General features: G+C 38.3%; 1 protein-coding gene across 2 annotated transcripts; it reads left to right on the top strand.

Moving 5' to 3' along the window:
• The first annotated feature begins 73 nt into the window (after positions 1 to 73).
• Positions 74 to 16,267, top strand: FASTKD2 (FAST kinase domains 2). 2 transcript variants are annotated; one of them, XM_012724604.1, is made up of 12 exons: positions 74 to 109; positions 738 to 1,547; positions 4,338 to 4,441; positions 5,116 to 5,224; positions 5,800 to 5,923; positions 6,210 to 6,349; positions 7,470 to 7,642; positions 11,144 to 11,307; positions 12,449 to 12,661; positions 13,056 to 13,143; positions 14,879 to 14,993; positions 15,908 to 16,267. In XM_012724604.1, exons 2-12 carry the CDS (start codon positions 825 to 827, stop codon positions 16,043 to 16,045), a joined length of 2,091 nt encoding a protein of 696 aa, XP_012580058.1. In that variant the 5' UTR covers positions 74 to 109; positions 738 to 824; the 3' UTR covers positions 16,046 to 16,267. The 2 variants fall into 2 exon arrangements, with proteins under 2 accessions (XP_012580058.1, XP_012580067.1); XM_012724613.1 differs by lacking the exon at positions 74 to 109 and having other exon boundaries at positions 1,483 to 1,547; positions 4,375 to 4,441.
• Positions 16,268 to 18,035: the final 1,768 nt, after the last annotated feature.

Genomic DNA, 18,035 nt, shown 5'->3' with positions numbered 1-18,035 from the left:
AACGCATACTTTTTGACCTCTGAAACTATCCGTAGCTCTCGCGATATCTCAGTTCGCGGGGAAGTTAGTATGGCCGCGCCCGTATATAAGCATGGGGTTCTGCCGTAAGGTGAGTGAAGGGTAGCAAGAGTCGTAATGGGTGTTGTTGTAATTCCTCAGACTTCTATTTTCGGAACACGTATTTAGAGAGGTGGGTTAATACGGGGCGACTTAGCTCCGAAAGGACGGGTTCCTTACATAGGTCCCGGTGACGAATGGTCTTTGTTTCCACCTGCCAATACGTATCGCTTTCGTTTGCTGCTTTCTCCGAGCCTTTCTTGCCCAGTTCCTCCCCCCCCCCCACCTTTTTAAAAACTGTCAGGTTCGACCCTTGTTAAACCCCCAAGTTGAAAGTATTCATCAACTTTAAACCCTTAATTTTCATGAAAGGCATTCCCTAGGCAATGCTAATGTAAATTCCCTCTGGCCGAGGAAGCTTTGTTAAACTTACTCCTACTAGAAATCCTCTTATTTTAAATTGTTTTATGTAAAGATTACTTCTATAGTAACCTGTCTTCTTTCAAATAGTGTACATATTGTGATGGGAGAGGAAGAAGCCCATATTAAAAATAGAAATTTTAATATAATCTTTAAAGTTTCCATAGGTCCTCATTTTAGTCTCCGTTAAGTGCATGTTACATATTTAAGTAGAAGTTTTTCTGTAATTTTTATTTCTTTCACAACCCTTTCCCATACAGGAAAATGATGGTATGTGTTGTCTCTCACTAGTAGAAGCAACGTTTGTGAAATACTGACAACGTTTGAAAGTCACAGAGGATATCAAAATGAATAACAGAGCAGGTTCCTTTTTATGGAATCTCAGACAATTTAGTACTTTAGTTCCAAAAAGCAAAACGGTGAGACTGTATTCTTTGGGACTTTGCAGACAAAAAATCATTAATTCAAGCTGGAATCTAAGAAATCTTCTGTTAAATACCTGGGATAGCAGCAGGCTGTCATCTATGAGGTATCTTTTTCAGTATGCCTTAATATTTGAAACAGATGATGATTTTCAAACAAAGGGTATACGAACTTTACCAGCCCGTTCAGCTGAGAGGCTTCTTTGTCCGAGAAAACTGTCGGTTGACTCAAAGCACTCTCTTGTCTCTGATGAAGAATTGAAGAAAATAAATCTGCATCAAGAAACCGCTGATAAAGATGTTCTCCTTAAGGAATCACGATCAACCACTGTTACCATTACAAAACTGTGTCAGGACTGTAATTCCCTTAGTGATGTGTTAGATACATTTTCAGAAGCACCTACATTTCCTACTAGTAACTATTTCTCAGCAATGTGGACCATTGCCAAAAGGATGTCCAATGACCAGAAGCGCTTTGAAAAACAACTGATGTTTAACCACCCTGCGTTTAAACAGCTGTGTGAACAGATGATGAGAGAAGCCAAGATCATGCACTATGACCATCTGATGTTCAGTTTTCATGCTATAGTGAGGCTTGGAATCCCTCAGAACACTCTCTTGGTACAGACTTTGCTGAGGGTGGCCCAGGTAAAATCAAAAGGAACTTAACTACTCTTTAACTCAAACTGGCTTATCTTGAAAAAATGAGAGAAGTAGTCTCCTTCAAAGGGACGATCAGTGGTTTGGTAGTTTCCTTTATAATTGTTTCTGCATATATATAATGTGGAGACTATGTTAGTTAGATGTTTTACTTCTTTAACTATGGAAATTTGTGAAAACCTGCCCCATTTTTTTTTTCTCCAGGGTTGAGTGGCCTTGAATAAATGAAAGTGAGGACAGATTAAAAATATACATGGTAAAGATATGTAGTTGAAGGAAGGAGAAAAGGGAAGGAAAGGGAGCTAATTTATTAAGTACTTAGATTTCTCACTTAATTGTATTTAATCCTCTTTAGAACCCACAAGGTTGATGTTATCTCAGTTTTGCAGATGATAAAATGAACTTAGTGATTAAACAAGATGGCTAAAGACACTCAGTTAATAGATTTGTGCAGACTGTACACATTTATTGGGTGTCAACTATCAGAGTTGAACTTATCACTAGGGATATAAGTAAATAGAAGACTTGATTCCTGCCTTTATCATGTTGAAGGGAAGACATCTTTTGTAGGCAGCAGTATTTTCACTACATAGCATGCATTTAAAATGTTACAGGCACTGTGCTGAATACAGGGTATGCAATTGTTAACAAATAGCGACCATGTGGCGCTTTCAATGAAAGAAAAATATAATTTTCAAAGGATTTCAAGGCTAGTCAGAAGAAGGTCACCATGATGGGAAGAGATGATGGAGAAGGAGATAGGATCAGTGTTTGAAGTAGATCTCTGTACAAGTTTGCAAACAAAATTGCCTTCTGTAATCTTAAGCCTTTTAAAACAGGTATTGTTATTCTCATTCACTAATTAGGAAATGGAAGCTTTTGGAGGCTAAATAATTTGCCCAGGATCATATATCTGTTAATTTAGTTGTAGGCATTTATAAATATTTGCTTGTGAGTTAACAAATAGCTATCCATTGTAGAACTAAGATTCAAGCCCAATAGGAGATGTTGTGTAAACAGTTCTGGGAATGACCAGCAGTTTGTGAGAGGATGGATAGCAGAGTGGTGTTTTATTCTGAGATTTCTTGATCAGCATCCCAAAGTGAAAGTCTGGAAAATTTGGGGAGCTGAAAGTAGTTCAGTGTGGCTGAAATACAAAATGATGGGATTCTGTTGGAGGAACTGGGGAAGAAATTGCGTGTATTGTGGTTGGGGAGAACAGGAAGGGGTAGAGCGTTAAGATCGGAAGCTGACAGGCAGCCTGTCATAAGCAGCCTTTTTTATGCCTGTATGAGGAGTTTGGATTTATCCCTCTGGCACTGGCAGTCCACTGAAGTATTTTAAGCAAAGGGTCAACATGTAAAGACTTGTATTTTACTGTAGGAGTGGAAAGTGTATTGGAAGAAGGATGAAATTGGCTGGAGGGACCATGCTTAATTTCAGGGTTCTGTTTGATGTCCCTGAAATAATGCTGATGTGATGAGGAAAGGATAGCTCATAACCTCTGAAGAGTGGGTACCTCAGGAAGTGTGATCACAGTAAATTTACTTTTTAAAAGACAAGAATTACCTGAGGATGATCTGACATATATTCTATCCAGTAGAACTCAAGAAATGGGTTGTAGGTATATGAGAGTTTTTAACTGTTAACCTTTTTACAAATGGATTTTCAAAATTTTTGTTCTGTTTAAACCATAGACAACCCCTATTTGGTAAACTGTTCTCTCTATAGTTACTTAAAAGTGATTCTACTAAGTCACTAGACCTGGTCAGTCATGATCTTAGTAGATTTTAACCAGGTTTCACATTAGCATGGCAGCTGCATCAGTGAGGCCTGAGTAGTGGATATTTGGAGTACAAATATCTGTATGTGTGATTGTGTCTCATTGACTTGCTGGCATGTGGTGAAGACATTTTAGCTAGAGATGACAGGAAAATGTGTCTTTGAATTTGCCTTTTGAATATATAGCGAAGGGGTTTTTCCTTTCCATAGCAGATATTAAGGGAATGAGACCCTCTCCCTCCAATCTGATTATTCATTTTAAACATTAGCTGATTCTGAATTGAGACTTTGTGACTGTAATTTTATGTAATTTTAACAAAGGAGCATAGCTCTTTCAGCCTAAGTTTTTCAACTGGGATCATAACTTACTTCATGAGATGTAGAAACTAGTCGTGATTAAATTAAAGAACACTGGGTAAGCTGTGTTGTTAACTACTCACTGTCCAAATTATGCCCACTGTCATTTCTGGAATCTAAATTAGCCTCCTAACCCAAGGGACCTAAAACAAGGATCTGGGAAGCCTGGGGCTCCCCATAAGACCTAGAGAGTGGGGTAAAATGTGATAGTAGATGTGAAGTTGCTGAAGTTTCAGTTTGATACCCAGGAAAGAATACAGGAAATTGAAAGGGCACAGATATTCTTGGGCAGATTTCCCCATATGCCTTGGAGCTTTTATATCACAGTATTTCTTGTCTTCATGATGACCTTACGTCCTAAGAAGAGGTAGGAATAATTTTAGTATTAAAGGAATATAATCAATATCAAGTGGCTTTTCAATGTTAATGGTATCTAAAAAAGTATTCACAAGTTATTTGGAAAGATTAGTTACATATGACATTGATTTCCCGAAGATGCTGTTTATTGGGCACTGGCTATATGAATTATTGATTTGATACTTAATCCTTACTGAAAGCATCAGTCCCGTGGTATTGGTTGGGTGAGATAGTCAACTATAGGCTCATCATCTGTAGTGTTTTGTAATTATATTTCAATAGGAACGTATCAATGAGTGTGATGAGAAATGTCTTTCAGTTCTGTCAACTGTTTTAGAGGCAATGGAGCCATGCAAGAATGTGGACGTTCTTCGAGCAGGACTACGGTGAGAAAACACTTTCTTCATGTGGCTGTCTCTGTTCTTATATCTTGAATAAAAACTGAGATGAAGGCTAAGCTTTTTTTTGGGGGGGGGGGTGGAAGAAGTCTTTGTTGGTAGCTACAGTCTTTATTACCATCTTAAACTTAAATCCTGACTTTGAATAAGATAATGCTGTAAATACTTCTTTTGGTGTTTGCCAGAAAAAAAGATGTGAGTAAAATTGAAATCTAAAGTAATCTAGGGCGCACAGTGTTAATATGTATTCAATTCATAGTGATCATTTGGGTACTGTGTGGACACATGATACTGGGCCAGTTTGAAAAGGAGCTTGATAGTAACAACATCAATTTATAAACTTGATGCAAGAGGTCTAAAGTCACAGGTAGTGAGAATAATATTTAATTTCCTCTCTCATTGAGTATGCATCGGGATATCATACTACAGCCTTCTGGTGTAATTTGCTCATCTGTAAAGAGAACAGAATAATGTGAGAGAAAATAGTTCCAGAACTGGTCCTGGATCCTTCACTAACTACTTACACTGTTTGCAGGTAGAGCATTTTTACGGGCTTCATCTTCCTTGCCTAGACGTAGGAACTGGAAGAACAAATGACTTTTAAGATTTTTCATCCTGTTTTAAGGTCTTGGGATTATGGTATTTATTGTGTTTGATGACAGGATCCTAGTTGATCATCAAGTTTGGAATATAGAACGCGTTTTTACATTACAAGCTGTGATGAAATGTATTGGGAAAGATGCACCAGTTGCTCTTAAAAAGAAACTGGAGGTAAATACTTTCCAAAATTTCTCTGCTTGTTGGAATTTGAAAAAAGAATCATTCTCATGGAACATAAAGAGAAATGAAGGCATAAACAAAACTAAACCAAACAAATCATAGAAATCTGACCTTACAATTGAGATAGAATGGGGGTAAGGTAAAGGGAGGGGACCCCAGGTACTATGCAGAGGGCGTTGGGCACGCGGTGTGGGAAGACACATGTGGTGTGGTCCTGTACCCCTGCATCATATACAGTGTTGTAAACCAACATTACCACAGTAAAAAATACAGAACAAAAATAAAGGTAAATACATGTTTTAAAAATACATATGTATCTTTCTTCTGACTTGCTCTAACTTCCTAAAGTCAGTTTTTTTAAGGGATATATTGTTGCGGACTGGGTTTGACTTTGCTAAAGTGAAGCAATACTAGATTCATAGTTTTCTGTATATAAAAATATTTATGAATTTCTGGGTCATTTTGTTCAAACATTATCTTTTTTATTTAAAATTAAGTTTTTAAGAACAAAGTGTTAATTTTTATTTATTTTACCAAAAACTATATTATTATTATTTTTTCTTTAGATGAAAGCCTTGAGAGAATTAGACAAATTTTCTTTTTTGAATAGCCAGCGCATGTTTGAGGTACTGGCTGCCATGAACTACCGTTCAGTTGTACTTCTGAATGAATGCAGTAAACTGGTCATTGGTAAGGGGCATTTTTTTTTTTTTTTTAATTTCATGATTTGTAGTACCTGATACACTGTTTGGGATGACATGTGTTTTGTTTGATCTAAACACATTGCTGCTATATGAAAAATATCTTCAATGCAGTTAGCTCTAAAATATCCTTTTAGTCCAACATTTATTAATTAAAATATAGTGCCTTGTTTTCTAAACAAACAAAAATACTGAGTATAGGATTATATATTCAAAACCTTCTGGTAATTTTTTGTGTATTTAACTCATTAATTTGTTCTTAATTATTCTTAAAGGTAATATCCATGGGTGTCCTTTAAAAATACTTCTCAACATATTGCAGTCTTGCAGAGACCTCCGATACTATAATGTACATCTTTTCAGAGGAATAGCAGATTATGTGACTACAACTTTTGACATTTGGAAGTTGAAGCAAGTACGTATGTTCACATTTAAAACGTACCTCAGAAAGTTTTACACTAATTCATAAGCACATTAATACATAAGCATTCTAAGTATTTCTCTGCTGGCTTTATAGCATTTAATATGCCAAAATATTCCAATACTAAATTGACTTGAAAAATTAGTTCTTTATTATTTCTGTGGGGGGATTACCTGTTAAGATAATTTCAAATCTTTGACCTATCAGGGATAAAAATTATGTTGTCTAGTGTTTGTTCCTTTTATTTTTCAAAAGGTTCTGTTAGTTTTTCAAAAGGTTTTATGTTGGTTCAATAATTAGTATTTTTTTCCAGTTTTTCCACTTTTTTGGTTAGAAGTAAAATAATAAAGATGGATGATATGGCAGGCTTATGGTTTTGACAAATAAGATATCACACTTAATTGTTATATCTATTTTTTGTTTCTGTGTGGTCTGTTATTTCCTACAAAGTAAAACCTTCAAATTTAGGGCCCATGTTAATAATATAAAGATCTAAGTGAAGTGGCTAGTAGAAACTTCTTTTTACAATGAAGTAATGGTAACAATGCTGCTTTGGAGGTGAGGGTGAATATTGAGCTTACCATGGAAACTCAGTTTTGAAAGAGAAGTACTAATCATGATGATGATGACCAAATGTGAGGACAACTGAAAAATTTAGTTTAGTCATAATATTTCAACTTTATTTTTGTTTGTAGAAATTAACATTGTATATAGAAAATTTTGAATTATTTCATATACTGTATTCTAGGAAGTGTCTTAAGTGTGGAAGATGTAACAGTTCAAAACTGAATTGGTCATTTTGAAAAACTTAGAAAGTTATATTTAATTTTCAGGTCTGTTAAATGGAAAGCATGTAGGGGAGGATTGATTTTTAAATAAAATAAAAATATGTAAATCAGCATAGGCAGTGATTCTCAGCTTATGAAAAGGGATTGCTTGTTAAATAGATACCTGATTGAAGAATTAATGGAAAAGATTGTGAGGAAAAGATAACTGTCCTATTTGGGGAATAGCTTCATTCAGGACATATCTTTTGCTGTTTAAAAATATTGAGCTCAAGAGACATTAGCATATAGTATTTGTTAAAAAGTTTTCCCTTTATTCTCTTTATAAGGTTATTTTTCTCCTCATTTCATTTGAAAACCTTGGCTTTCGACCTGTTGCTTTGATGGATTTGGTCATGAAGAAAGTGGTAGATGAGCCTGGCTTCCTAACCATGAAAAATGTCGTCTCCCTTCTCCATGTGTACTCGTCTCTCAATCATTTCAACAAATGCCAAACCCAGGCGTATGTACTTTACCTTTTCTGATTACAGATCATAAACACTGCTAGGAGTAGAAGTAAACATTTTCATGCCCCTCGTCCATGTCAAGACATAAAGCATTCACTTATGAATTAAGCAGAATTTCTTTTTATTTTTGCTGTTGTGTGTCTTCTTGTTTCTTTGTTCTTTATGATACAGCTTTTGATTCAGCACAGGCATTTTGATCTATAGTCTTCAGGCTATTCCCTTAGCACTTGAGCTCATTGTTCACTTCTGACCCTAAGTATTCAGTTGACCCTAAACTACTACTTTCTATTTTTTTTGTTTTTAAACCACACCCATGCATTTCCACCAGCATGTATAACAATTCCTCAAACGTGCCAGACTGTTTTCATGCCTGTTTTCTCTCCAGAATATCTTTCCTTTCCCTGTAGATCAGTAGGCTTTTGATACTTAGTTGCAAGTACTTGTCCATAATTCTGTTCTCCTGAACTGCAAAATTCTCTGGAACTAGACCCAGATTCCTGTTAATTCTGAAAGTGCCACAGGACTGGCAGATAGCATTAATAAAAGTTGAAAAGTATTCCCCAATTTCAATTTACTCTCCTGGCCTAGTTTTTTAAATGAGGCTGACTCCTGTGTACCTGCTACACTTTCTTCACAGATGCATCAGTCTTAGTGGTGATTAATACTGCACAAACAGCTCCACAGGCTTTATGTGATTGGGAGAACTCAGTGGTTGTGGGCGTTCTCAGCTGACTGTAGGTATTTCAGGGGATAATTTTGTTCAATAGATTTGTTATCCTGGAAGTGGAGGAGGAGTAACAAAGCTAACTATAACCTGGGCTCATAAAGGCTTAGACATCCAGAAAAATACAAAGGGAGAATCAGTATGGACGGGAAGCTCTGAATGTTGTCTTTCTGTTTTCTCCTAACACATTGGTTTTCACCCTGAGAACATTTGGGAAGTCTGAAGACGTTGGTTTTTATGCCTGGGAGGGGAGAGAGGAGAGTACTACTTTCCTAGTACCAGTGGTTCAAAGGACACTAGTTGGCTAATATCCCCCTTTACACAGGATAGCCCACAATAAACAAGTAACCAGCCCCAAAAGTCAGTTGTGTCGAACTGAAAACCCTACCCAGACCCTAAGCAGCCCATCTTAACGTTTCTGCTCTGGAGAAATGGGACAATGAGAGTGTGGCTGATGGTCCAGGATTAATAAGTCAGAATTTTTTAAATGCCCAAAAAATGTGCAGTTGCCTCAGTTGGTACTCTGAGAACAATAAAAAAAACCAAGTTTGCTCCTTGTTATTTTGATGGTGCAGTTAAGGAGCCAGATCTCCAAAGTCCAGAGGCAGTGGTAAACAGTAGGGAGGAAATGAGTGCCTTATGAAGGAGGAGGAAGTGAGGGGGCGGATTTGATGGGGAGTGAGTTGAGCGGAAAGAGGTAAATTCGGAAGGAGAAGAGTGGTACAAAGTTGGCGTTGGCAGTGTGGATATGCACATTAGTCATTTCATTTATCTGATGGCCTCTGGGAGAGAGTATATGTCAAACTTACAGTGTCTTCCTAGGTTTAAAACCCAAGGAAGGAAACATTTAACATTTAAACTCTGTCATTTCAGTCAGTTGGTATCTGTTCTTCTTGATCTAGACTTAGCTAGTTGATAATCTCATGTTTGCATCTCTGGTTATTAGAGTGCTCCAGAATGCAGGTGGGCTTAGAAGTTTCCACAAGGCCTCAAGTTCAGTGATTCTGAAGTCAGGTCATTCTTTTTGGAATCAGTTATTTACTGTTTAGCAAACTCCAGACAAAATTATTTTTGTTTTTCATTTTTTAGAAAACCATTTTATTGAGGTGTAGGAAACTCTCATGGAGGTATTGAGTGAAAGCTGTACATATTTAGGTATACAGTTTGGTGAGATTCCAGCTGTTCTCGACTCACCTTTTTCTGTTAATGTTCTGATCACATGAACATTAACTGTACTAACTTTCCAGATACTTAGTATAAAGATGAAAATATGACATGTCCTTATTGCCAAAGGATTCTGTATCATAGGTAAGATAGACATAATTGCCAAATGCAGCATGAAGATTGGTGGGTAGAGTTTTATACCGCATGTATAGGAATGTGGGCGGGATATGTAGGATGCCGGTGTGGTGAAGTGGACCACCAGGGTCAGGGTGGGTGCCAGGTGATGCTGTGGAGATCATGCCTGAGCAGGTTTAAAAAGATCGGAGTTACCAAAGGGAAGACAAGCAGGAAGGAACATTCTGAGAAGGGAGTCTAGACTCAAGTGAGGGACAAAAACTGCAGCATGTGCACGGAACGTGTTGGTCGGTATGCCGAAGTGTGAGGTGCAGCACTGGAGAGGGAGCGGAGAGGACTAAGGGGAGATGATCACCCAAACTCCAGACTTAGTCATCTGCAGCCCTGCTCCTTTCTTGTTGCTTCTTACTCCAAATTCAGTCAGCTTTCCATTTGGCAAGTGCTGCGTCACTGTTTTCGCTCAAACCTGCTATATTCTTTCTGTCCCTCCTACAGTACTATCTAAGCTACCACAGCTTTGCTGCATCTCTGCTCCTACCCGTGGTACCTCCCAGTGTGCTGCATCTTCTGTTTCTTTGCAGCCTTCTTGCTAATCAGGCTTACTCAGGGCACACATGCCCACTGCTGTCAGGGCACACGTGCCCGGTGCTGTCAGTCCTGGCAGTGCTGTGACCTCACTCGCCCGACAGCCTGCACTTGCAGGACTCCAATGCTCTTCTCTGCTTCAGAGGATCATTTCTCCCCTTTTGTCCACCTCTTGGAATTCTAACCCTCAAAGCTGCTCTGTCAACTTTCTTTCCTCTGAACTGTACAATGCTTTATAGGTACTTCATTTCCCCCCTTATAACAGTGATAGATAACTGTGTCCTAAAGTCAGACTGACCTGATTCAGAGGCTGTGCCCTTTGTCAGCACTGTCGACCTGGCTAAGTGACTTCATGTAATTTGATTTTCCTCTCTTCATCCATATTTAATTGGATAGCAGTAGCTCTTGGTGCAGAATTAGGCACGTGGTTCTGTTAACTCCGAGTATTGATAGTTGGAGAATGTTACCATTATGAAACTGTAATAGTGCTGCCTACCTTACAGGCATACTCATGACAGAAATCTAGAACAGTGGCTAAAAGGCTCTGGAGTCTGACAACTTGGGCTCCAGTGCCAGCTCTGCTACTTTCTAGCTGTCTGCTCTTGCACAGATTTCTCAACCCCTCTGAGCCTGTTTGTTCATCTTAATTATGAGGATAATATCTACCTCATTGAGTTTTAATAGGAATTAGATAAGTGAAAGCCTGTAAAACATTACCCTTCACAAGACACATACAAAGCAACCTTTACTAAATATTGTTTATTATGAGGAGATTTGTGACCTGGGAGGTGTATGCATGAAGCTGTTGATTCTGTGGCACCTTATTAGCTCTGCCATGATCTTGTCTTCTATTTATATTAGAAAGTCACTTTTCTCTGTCCCCCTGAAGGTTCCTGGAAGTTATGACTAATGCTCTCACTGGTTATCTTCATCACATCTCTTCTGAAAACCTGTTGAATGCTGTGTGTTCATTTTGCGCAATGAATCATTTCCCCCTGGCTCCTATTAATCAACTTCTCAAAAAGGACATCATCAAGGAACTACTGATGTCAGGTAGGACGTCATTGCTCAGTGGTGCTCAAGATAAGGCTGCTTTGTGATTTTGAACGGGGTCTTAGATGGACCACATTATTTCAGCATGCAGAGTCAATGCCACTAAGGGAAGGACTGATAATGGTGAAGTCAAAAGTTGGTGCTTCACACCTGCAAACGGGCGGAGACGCCTTTAATGATGGGTGCTATATGTAGAATGCAAGAACAATGGTTTCTTTTATTTTCAGTTTATCCACCTATTCAGAGGGCAAGTTTTCAAATTGTTAAGTTGTTCTTTCTGCCTTGCTTGGAGATGTTTGTTTCCTGATGCTTCCATGTCACTTAGAAGCTGAATAATAGCAACGTTTTCAGCATGGTGTGTGATGAGGACACCAAATAGTTGCCAAAGAAGTGATTTATTTACTCTTGGAATCAGGTTTATTATTGACTTTTGTTCTATATTATTAAAAAAGAAAAAACAGTATCAGGCTAGACAAAAAATTTGATGATGTGAGAACAGAGTTGTTTAAACTCTTTTAATGTCATGAAATTTTTCAGTGGAGCTGTGAGGAAGGAACACCATATGCTGATTTAAACAGGCTAGTGTGGGGAAAATGAACCCAGCAGACCTGAATTCCAGTCCTGGCTCTGCCTAGTTAATCATGAGGTTTTTTCACTAACATTCCTGGGCAGTGAAGAATTTAGACTAAATCACCTTAAAAGATAATTTAGGTCCCTCCTTGGTGGCTCAATGGGTAGGGACGCAGCACTGTAAGTAACCATAACTGCTTCAGTGTGAGTTCGATCCCGGCCCTGGAGGTGATCCACATGGTGTGGCAGGCCTCTCTTGACCTGCCTGCTGCTCCCCTTAGCAGGGGACTTCACTCCATCTGCCTGTTTTGCTCCCCATTCTGTCTCTGGTGAATCCGCTCACTGCCCCTGCACCTCTGGCTTGTATTCCATTTCTATATGTATAAATAAATAAAAATTAAAAAAAAAAAAGATAATTTAAACCAAGGGTGTAGATCATAGATCTGAGCACTGTGGGAACTAAGGAGACAGCTTTCTCCTGAAAACCAATCAGAAATACAGTTGTATTAACATGATTTCTTAAGTGTGACATTAACATTTTTCCTTAGTGATGTGTCCTCCTTTTTTTTAGATGACATGGAGAGGAATGTTCGGATGCTTCGTATATTGGATAATTGTCTAAAACTTGGCGAGGTGCCTTATCTCAAAGCCGTAGACCTAGAACTGCCACAGCTGCTGGCCTCACCCCTGCATCTCAATGTGAAGGTTGCCAGTGTGCTCAGTCACCTTCTGGGAGAAGGATACTTCTCACAGAATGTCCAGCTTCCCCACAGTTACCACATTGGTACGGGAATTCATGTGATTTGCTTTTATTTGTTTCCCCTCTTGTTCTGGAAGAAGACCGGGAGTTCCCAGAGTCAGTTTCCTGTGGTACAGCTTCTGCTTGGAGCTGCACTGTTGGTGCTTGGATGCCAGAGCTGCTGCGGTTAGTGCTGTGACTTAGAGGCCTACCAGCCCCGTTTCCTCATCTGTACGAGAGGGCACTAATAAAAGACCCACCTCAGAAGGTTCCTTGACAAACATGAAATTATAGTGACAAAACTCAGATTAGTGCTGGCACATGGTACGGTCAGTGCTTCCATTCTAAGCTTCCCATGTCTCAGATGGTAGAATTATACATTTTGAAACAAAATCTGTGAGCAGTGTTTGAGAGATTCATATAAATTCTTTTCTTTCAGATTTTGAAATCAGAATGGACACTAACAAGAATCAAGTGCTTTCATTTTCTGACATGGATGTGGTCACTTCTGCTGCAAATATCCAAAGGTTGCTTACATATATTCATTTGTTGAATCATCTGAGTTTGAAATCTTGGTGCTCAGAGACTTCATATTAAATGGTAGTGATAGTACTAAGACCTTATACTTGAATGGGGTTTGATATGCATCAAAAGACTGTTCTCTGTGTATCACTTTTCGGTGTGAGTGTGGGCACTGTGATTGAAGACAGTCCACTCAAGTTGAGCCATCTAATGAAATAGGCAAGTTAGGTTTTTACAGTTCATAATTTTTTTTTAAAAAAGATTTATTTGTGCATACCGAACTGGGGTACAGGCCAGAGGCTCAGGGGCGGCAAGAGGCTTCCCCGGAGACAGAGTGGGGAGCAGAACAGGCAGATAGATGAAGTGCACTGCTGAGGGGAGCAGCGGGCAGGCCAGGAGAGGTCTGCTGCGCCATGTGGATCTCCTCCCGGGCAGGCGGGAATCGAACTCATGCAGAAGTGGCTTTAGCTTCTTAGTGCTGTGCTTTAACCCGCTGCACCACCAGGGAGGGCCGACAGTTAATGATTTTTTAAAAAGTGTTAAGTAATGGAAACTGTCAGTGTAAGCTTTTGATAAGATAATAAAATAGCATAAAGCATAAAGGCTTATATAAAAATCAAATACCCAGTAAATGCTGTGCTTTGTCACTAAGACCTTTCCAAATGTAGAGGAATTTTAGTTTTTAAGTCAGCTTTATTGTATATATGTCAGAGGGTATTGATAATCACATGTTGTTTTTTGAACTCACATACTGCAAGTAGGGTGGGGTAGGAGGAACAAGGGCGAGGGTGGGTGGATGCTGCCTGTGAGCATGAGCTGCCTTTTATGCAGATGTACCAGGTCCCTTAATATCCTGCACACCCCATGTTCCGTCAGCTGGCGTGCAGAGGCTCCACCGGGCCTGTGGGAGACAAAAAGATGAGTCAGATGTGGGTCTAGAACCCAAGGAACTCATACCGCCCCATGCCTTGCTGAACACACACAAATACTGTGGCAAGAAGCACAGAAAAATCTGGAAATTCAAACTCCAGTCCACCCATCCCTCGTCATTCACTTTTGGCTCGGATCCATCTAGTTTCCTTGGCTCCCTTTCAGCTGCTGTCTTCCCTGTTGTACGTGTTACCCGGCTGCCCTCAAGGAAGGCTTCTGTCCATCCTTGTTGAAAGATCTCTTATTACTCGGGTGCTCCACTGCTCTGGCATAACAGCAGCAAAATAACCCAAAGTGCTGAAAAATGAGGAATTTGAGCATTCCTTAAAAAATGTAAAGCTATATTATCTTAGATAACAAGCAGAGTGAGTTTGAGAAAATCAGGGTATACATTTTCCCCCTATGAATTTAATTTGCAAAAGGCTAAGAAAAATGAAAAAATAAATTACACCGTCTACATTTATGTTACACATACAGATTTTTATCTTTTTGACAGTATTTCCCTTCTTAGAGCTTTCTTTATTATATCCGGTCTCCTTATTCTGCACTTTAAATGCTGCTCCTGTGGGAGACTGTACCAGCGCATTTACTATTCAGCAATAACCACATCAATACTTTGAGTAGCATAGATAATTATATTTAGATTAAGATTTAGCACTGCACGGGAAGCCTTCGAATGGGTGTTTTCATATCTGAAAATATTCCTCATCAGGGATTTGGCCATCTTCAGAGATAGGTGAGGGATATAGCAAGATTGTAAATGCTAATCTCATTAGTAACTAGTCTCGTATTGTGTATTTTCATTTTCAGAGTAGCTGTACTATGTGTTCCTAGATCTGTCTACTGTTTGGATTCCACCCACCCCCGAGGATTCTTTGCTCTCAAAATGAGGCATTTGAAAGTTATGGGTTTTCGTGTGATCTTGGTAAGACAACAATGCAAATTAAACAGTTTTCACTTTCTGATATCTGCTAGGAATGTTGTGATTGAAATTAGTTATAGGAACTCTAAAGAAGTGTCAACAGTATAAGAATAAGTTTTTTAGCTTATGTATTATTTGAAAAAGACTGCGTCTAGTACATGACTTGGCTTCTACTCAGCTGATTTCGATCATTTACTAGGGGCTTGGTAGATGTTATATTTGGTGAACTTGTTACTTTTGTGAAGAGGAAACATGTAGATAATATACTTTCTTATTCAAGGCACATGAAACCATATTTAATTTCCAGATTATCTTGAATAGGGAAGAAGAGTTGTTAATGTAAGTCTTGATTTCATCAGCCTGTGTGAAGCTGCTCTAGGATTTTTATCGTTGGAAATAAGATGGTTATGAAAGCAGGGTTCATCCTCATTTCTCTTTATATCACTTTGACTCCAAGCACACAGCTTTTCCAGATATTTTATATAAAGCAGGCAACTTACAAATAAAGTCATATTTGTGTTAATGTTGGGCTCTACCTAAATGCCACTCACTTGGTTCTGCATATATGTAAAATACATTCAAATCCAAAAATGGATTCAGATGCCCCTTTGTTTTATGAGCTGCCACTTGAGAGTTTTTTTCATGTTGTCTGAGGCACTTCTAAGGGAGATTATTCAAAAAAAGAATTGTTGTGCCCTTTAGAAGACCTCTAAAGTTTTAAAATTTTCATTGTTAGAGCTTCAAACCATAACAAATAATCTTACTTAGCCTTTAAAATATGAGTAATTATAATGTAGCATTTGCTTTTAAAAAAGCAGTTGGTCTGATGTCACTTTCATATTTTGGATCTTAAAGCTAGCTTTTATTTTCTGTGTCACCTTGTTGCACACTGATTGTTTTCTTCTTTCTTTGATCAGGTCAATAATTGGGAGATGGAAAAGCTAGAGATGAAGGATGCAGTCACATTTTTGAAGACTGAAATCTATTCATCTAAAACCTCTCCTACTGTTGACGCAAATTTGCAAAGCACATGTGAAAGTAAAAAGCAACCTTAGAAGACATACACTTGTACAAATAACTTTAAAAAAGACTTAGTTCAGTTGGTAAGATTCACTTGACTACTCACCTAAGAAAGCTGTTACTTTGCTTCACTGCTAAAATTAACTTTAAAATTAGAAGAAATGTAATATTCCAGAAGTTTCATCTTTCCAACCACTTCTATTCTCTGTAGTACCCAGATATTTGATGAATTAAAGAGCTACAGGTTTTACTTCTCATTAGCTGTGATGCTTTGGCAGTTGGAGTGTTACTGGCGACGGGCTGCAGGTAAGTTGGTGTGGGCAGTCCTTTTTCTTGGACTCTGCATATTTATTGTCTTTCCAGACTTCTGGGACTCAGGCATTGGTCATATTTTCAGGCATTGGCCATGTAGCAGTTTGACCAGGAACTCAAAATGTGGAATGTATAAAAATCAGTGAGGTAGCATGTGAAAATGGGTGAGAGCAAGCACCTAGCAACTGCACTCTAGATGGAGGTGGTTTGTGGACCATACTAAGAGGAACGTAATTGAGCCAATTCCTGACAAGGAGCCCAAATTTACTAAAACTTATAGATTGTGGCACCCATGATTCTTGCCACTACTGAGGTCATGCCTTCTCCCCTTTCCTTCCTACCCTCCCACCTACTTTACAAAAATCTACTGCATTTCTTTATACTAATAATGAACTATGGAGAGAAAGACAATCCTATATACAATTACATCAAAAAGGCTAAAATGTCTAGGAATAAATTTAACCAAGGACATGATACTAAAAGACATAAAGAAAATAGACACACAAAGATACTCTTTATGCATGGAATAATACTGTTTAAAATGCCCATACTATCCAAAGCAATGTGATCCTTACCAAATTCCAGTGACATTTTTCCATATAAGTTTAGTAGATAATCCTGAAATATATGGAAGCTATAAACATTCATAGGAATAGCTAAAAGAGTGTTGGGAAACACCTCCCATGTTCATTGCAGCACTGTTGATAATAACCAGGACATGGGAGCCACACAGTGTCTGTCTATAGATGAACAGATGAAGAAAATGTGTGTGTGTACATCTGTATGTGCACAGAGGATGGAGTATTACTCAGCCACAAAAAGAATGAGATCTCCCATTTGCAACATCATGGGTGGTACCCTGAGGGCATTATTTCAAGTGAAGTGAGTTCAAGAAAGACAAATGCTGTAGATTTCATTTATCTGTCAAATCTAAAAAAGCCCAGCTCAGACACAGAACATCTTGGTGGTTGCCAGAAGTGGGGCTTGGGAGTGGAAATAAATGGTGGGGGTGCTCGAAAGGTGCCCTCTCCCCATTACAAGGCAAGTTATGGGCTGTCAGGCAGGATGGTGGCCGTAGTAAATGGCTAATGTATGAGATATTTGAAAGTTTCTTAAAAGAGTAGTTATTAAAAGTTTACATCACACAGAATTTGTAAGTGTGTGTTTATGAGTGTTTTAGCTAGAGTTAACTAGTGGTATATAGAGTCATAATGTCTACCTATAACTAGTGTTATATTTTATTTGTATCTCAATGTAAAAATTTTATTACCCACTCTAGCCAGATTTGCTGATAGTCTCCTTTTCTGGCATTTATTAAATTGACTGTCAGGAAAGCCAAACACAACCCATTTGATTTTATGGATCCATGTGTCACACAATGAGAGAAGGTCAATAAATAAACAAATGTGTAATATTAGAAACACAAATTCTGACCTCACTTGACCAAATCACAAAAGTAGCTTAATACCACTGTGCCCTTTTTTTGAAAGAGAAAAGATAAACTAGCATTTTATTACATCAAGTATTTTGAGCTGTTGCTCTATATGCTTTTGTTGTAATGTTGGTGAGCCACTTTGAAAGAAATTAGGTGAATGAAAATGATAGGAATTTTTAATGTCTAATTCTGTGTCCTGACTGAGCTTTTTACCTGTTTCTTTTTGGAGTACTGTTAAGATTAAATGCCTTTTTTAAAGTTCTTGATTTAAAAAAAAA

This window comes from Condylura cristata, unplaced genomic scaffold, assembly GCF_000260355.1.
Source record: "Condylura cristata isolate star-nosed mole 26May11 unplaced genomic scaffold, ConCri1.0 scaffold00002, whole genome shotgun sequence".
Taxonomy (NCBI): Eukaryota; Metazoa; Chordata; class Mammalia; order Eulipotyphla; family Talpidae; genus Condylura; species Condylura cristata.
The sequence above is the reverse complement of the archived record's forward strand: the minus strand, read 5'-3'. Positions and strand labels throughout refer to the sequence as shown.

Bases quoted from the DNA above. Each gene is read 5' to 3' on its own strand.
- FASTKD2 (XM_012724604.1), top strand. From the start codon at position 825: ATGAATAACAGAGCAGGTTCCTTTTTATGGAATCTCAGACAATTTAGT. The intron at 4,442-5,115 runs GTGAGAAAACAC...GTTTGATGACAG, and splicing joins GTTCTTCGAGCAGGACTACG to GATCCTAGTTGATCATCAAG. The intron at 14,994-15,907 runs GTAAGACAACAA...TTCTTTGATCAG, and splicing joins TGGGTTTTCGTGTGATCTTG to GTCAATAATTGGGAGATGGA.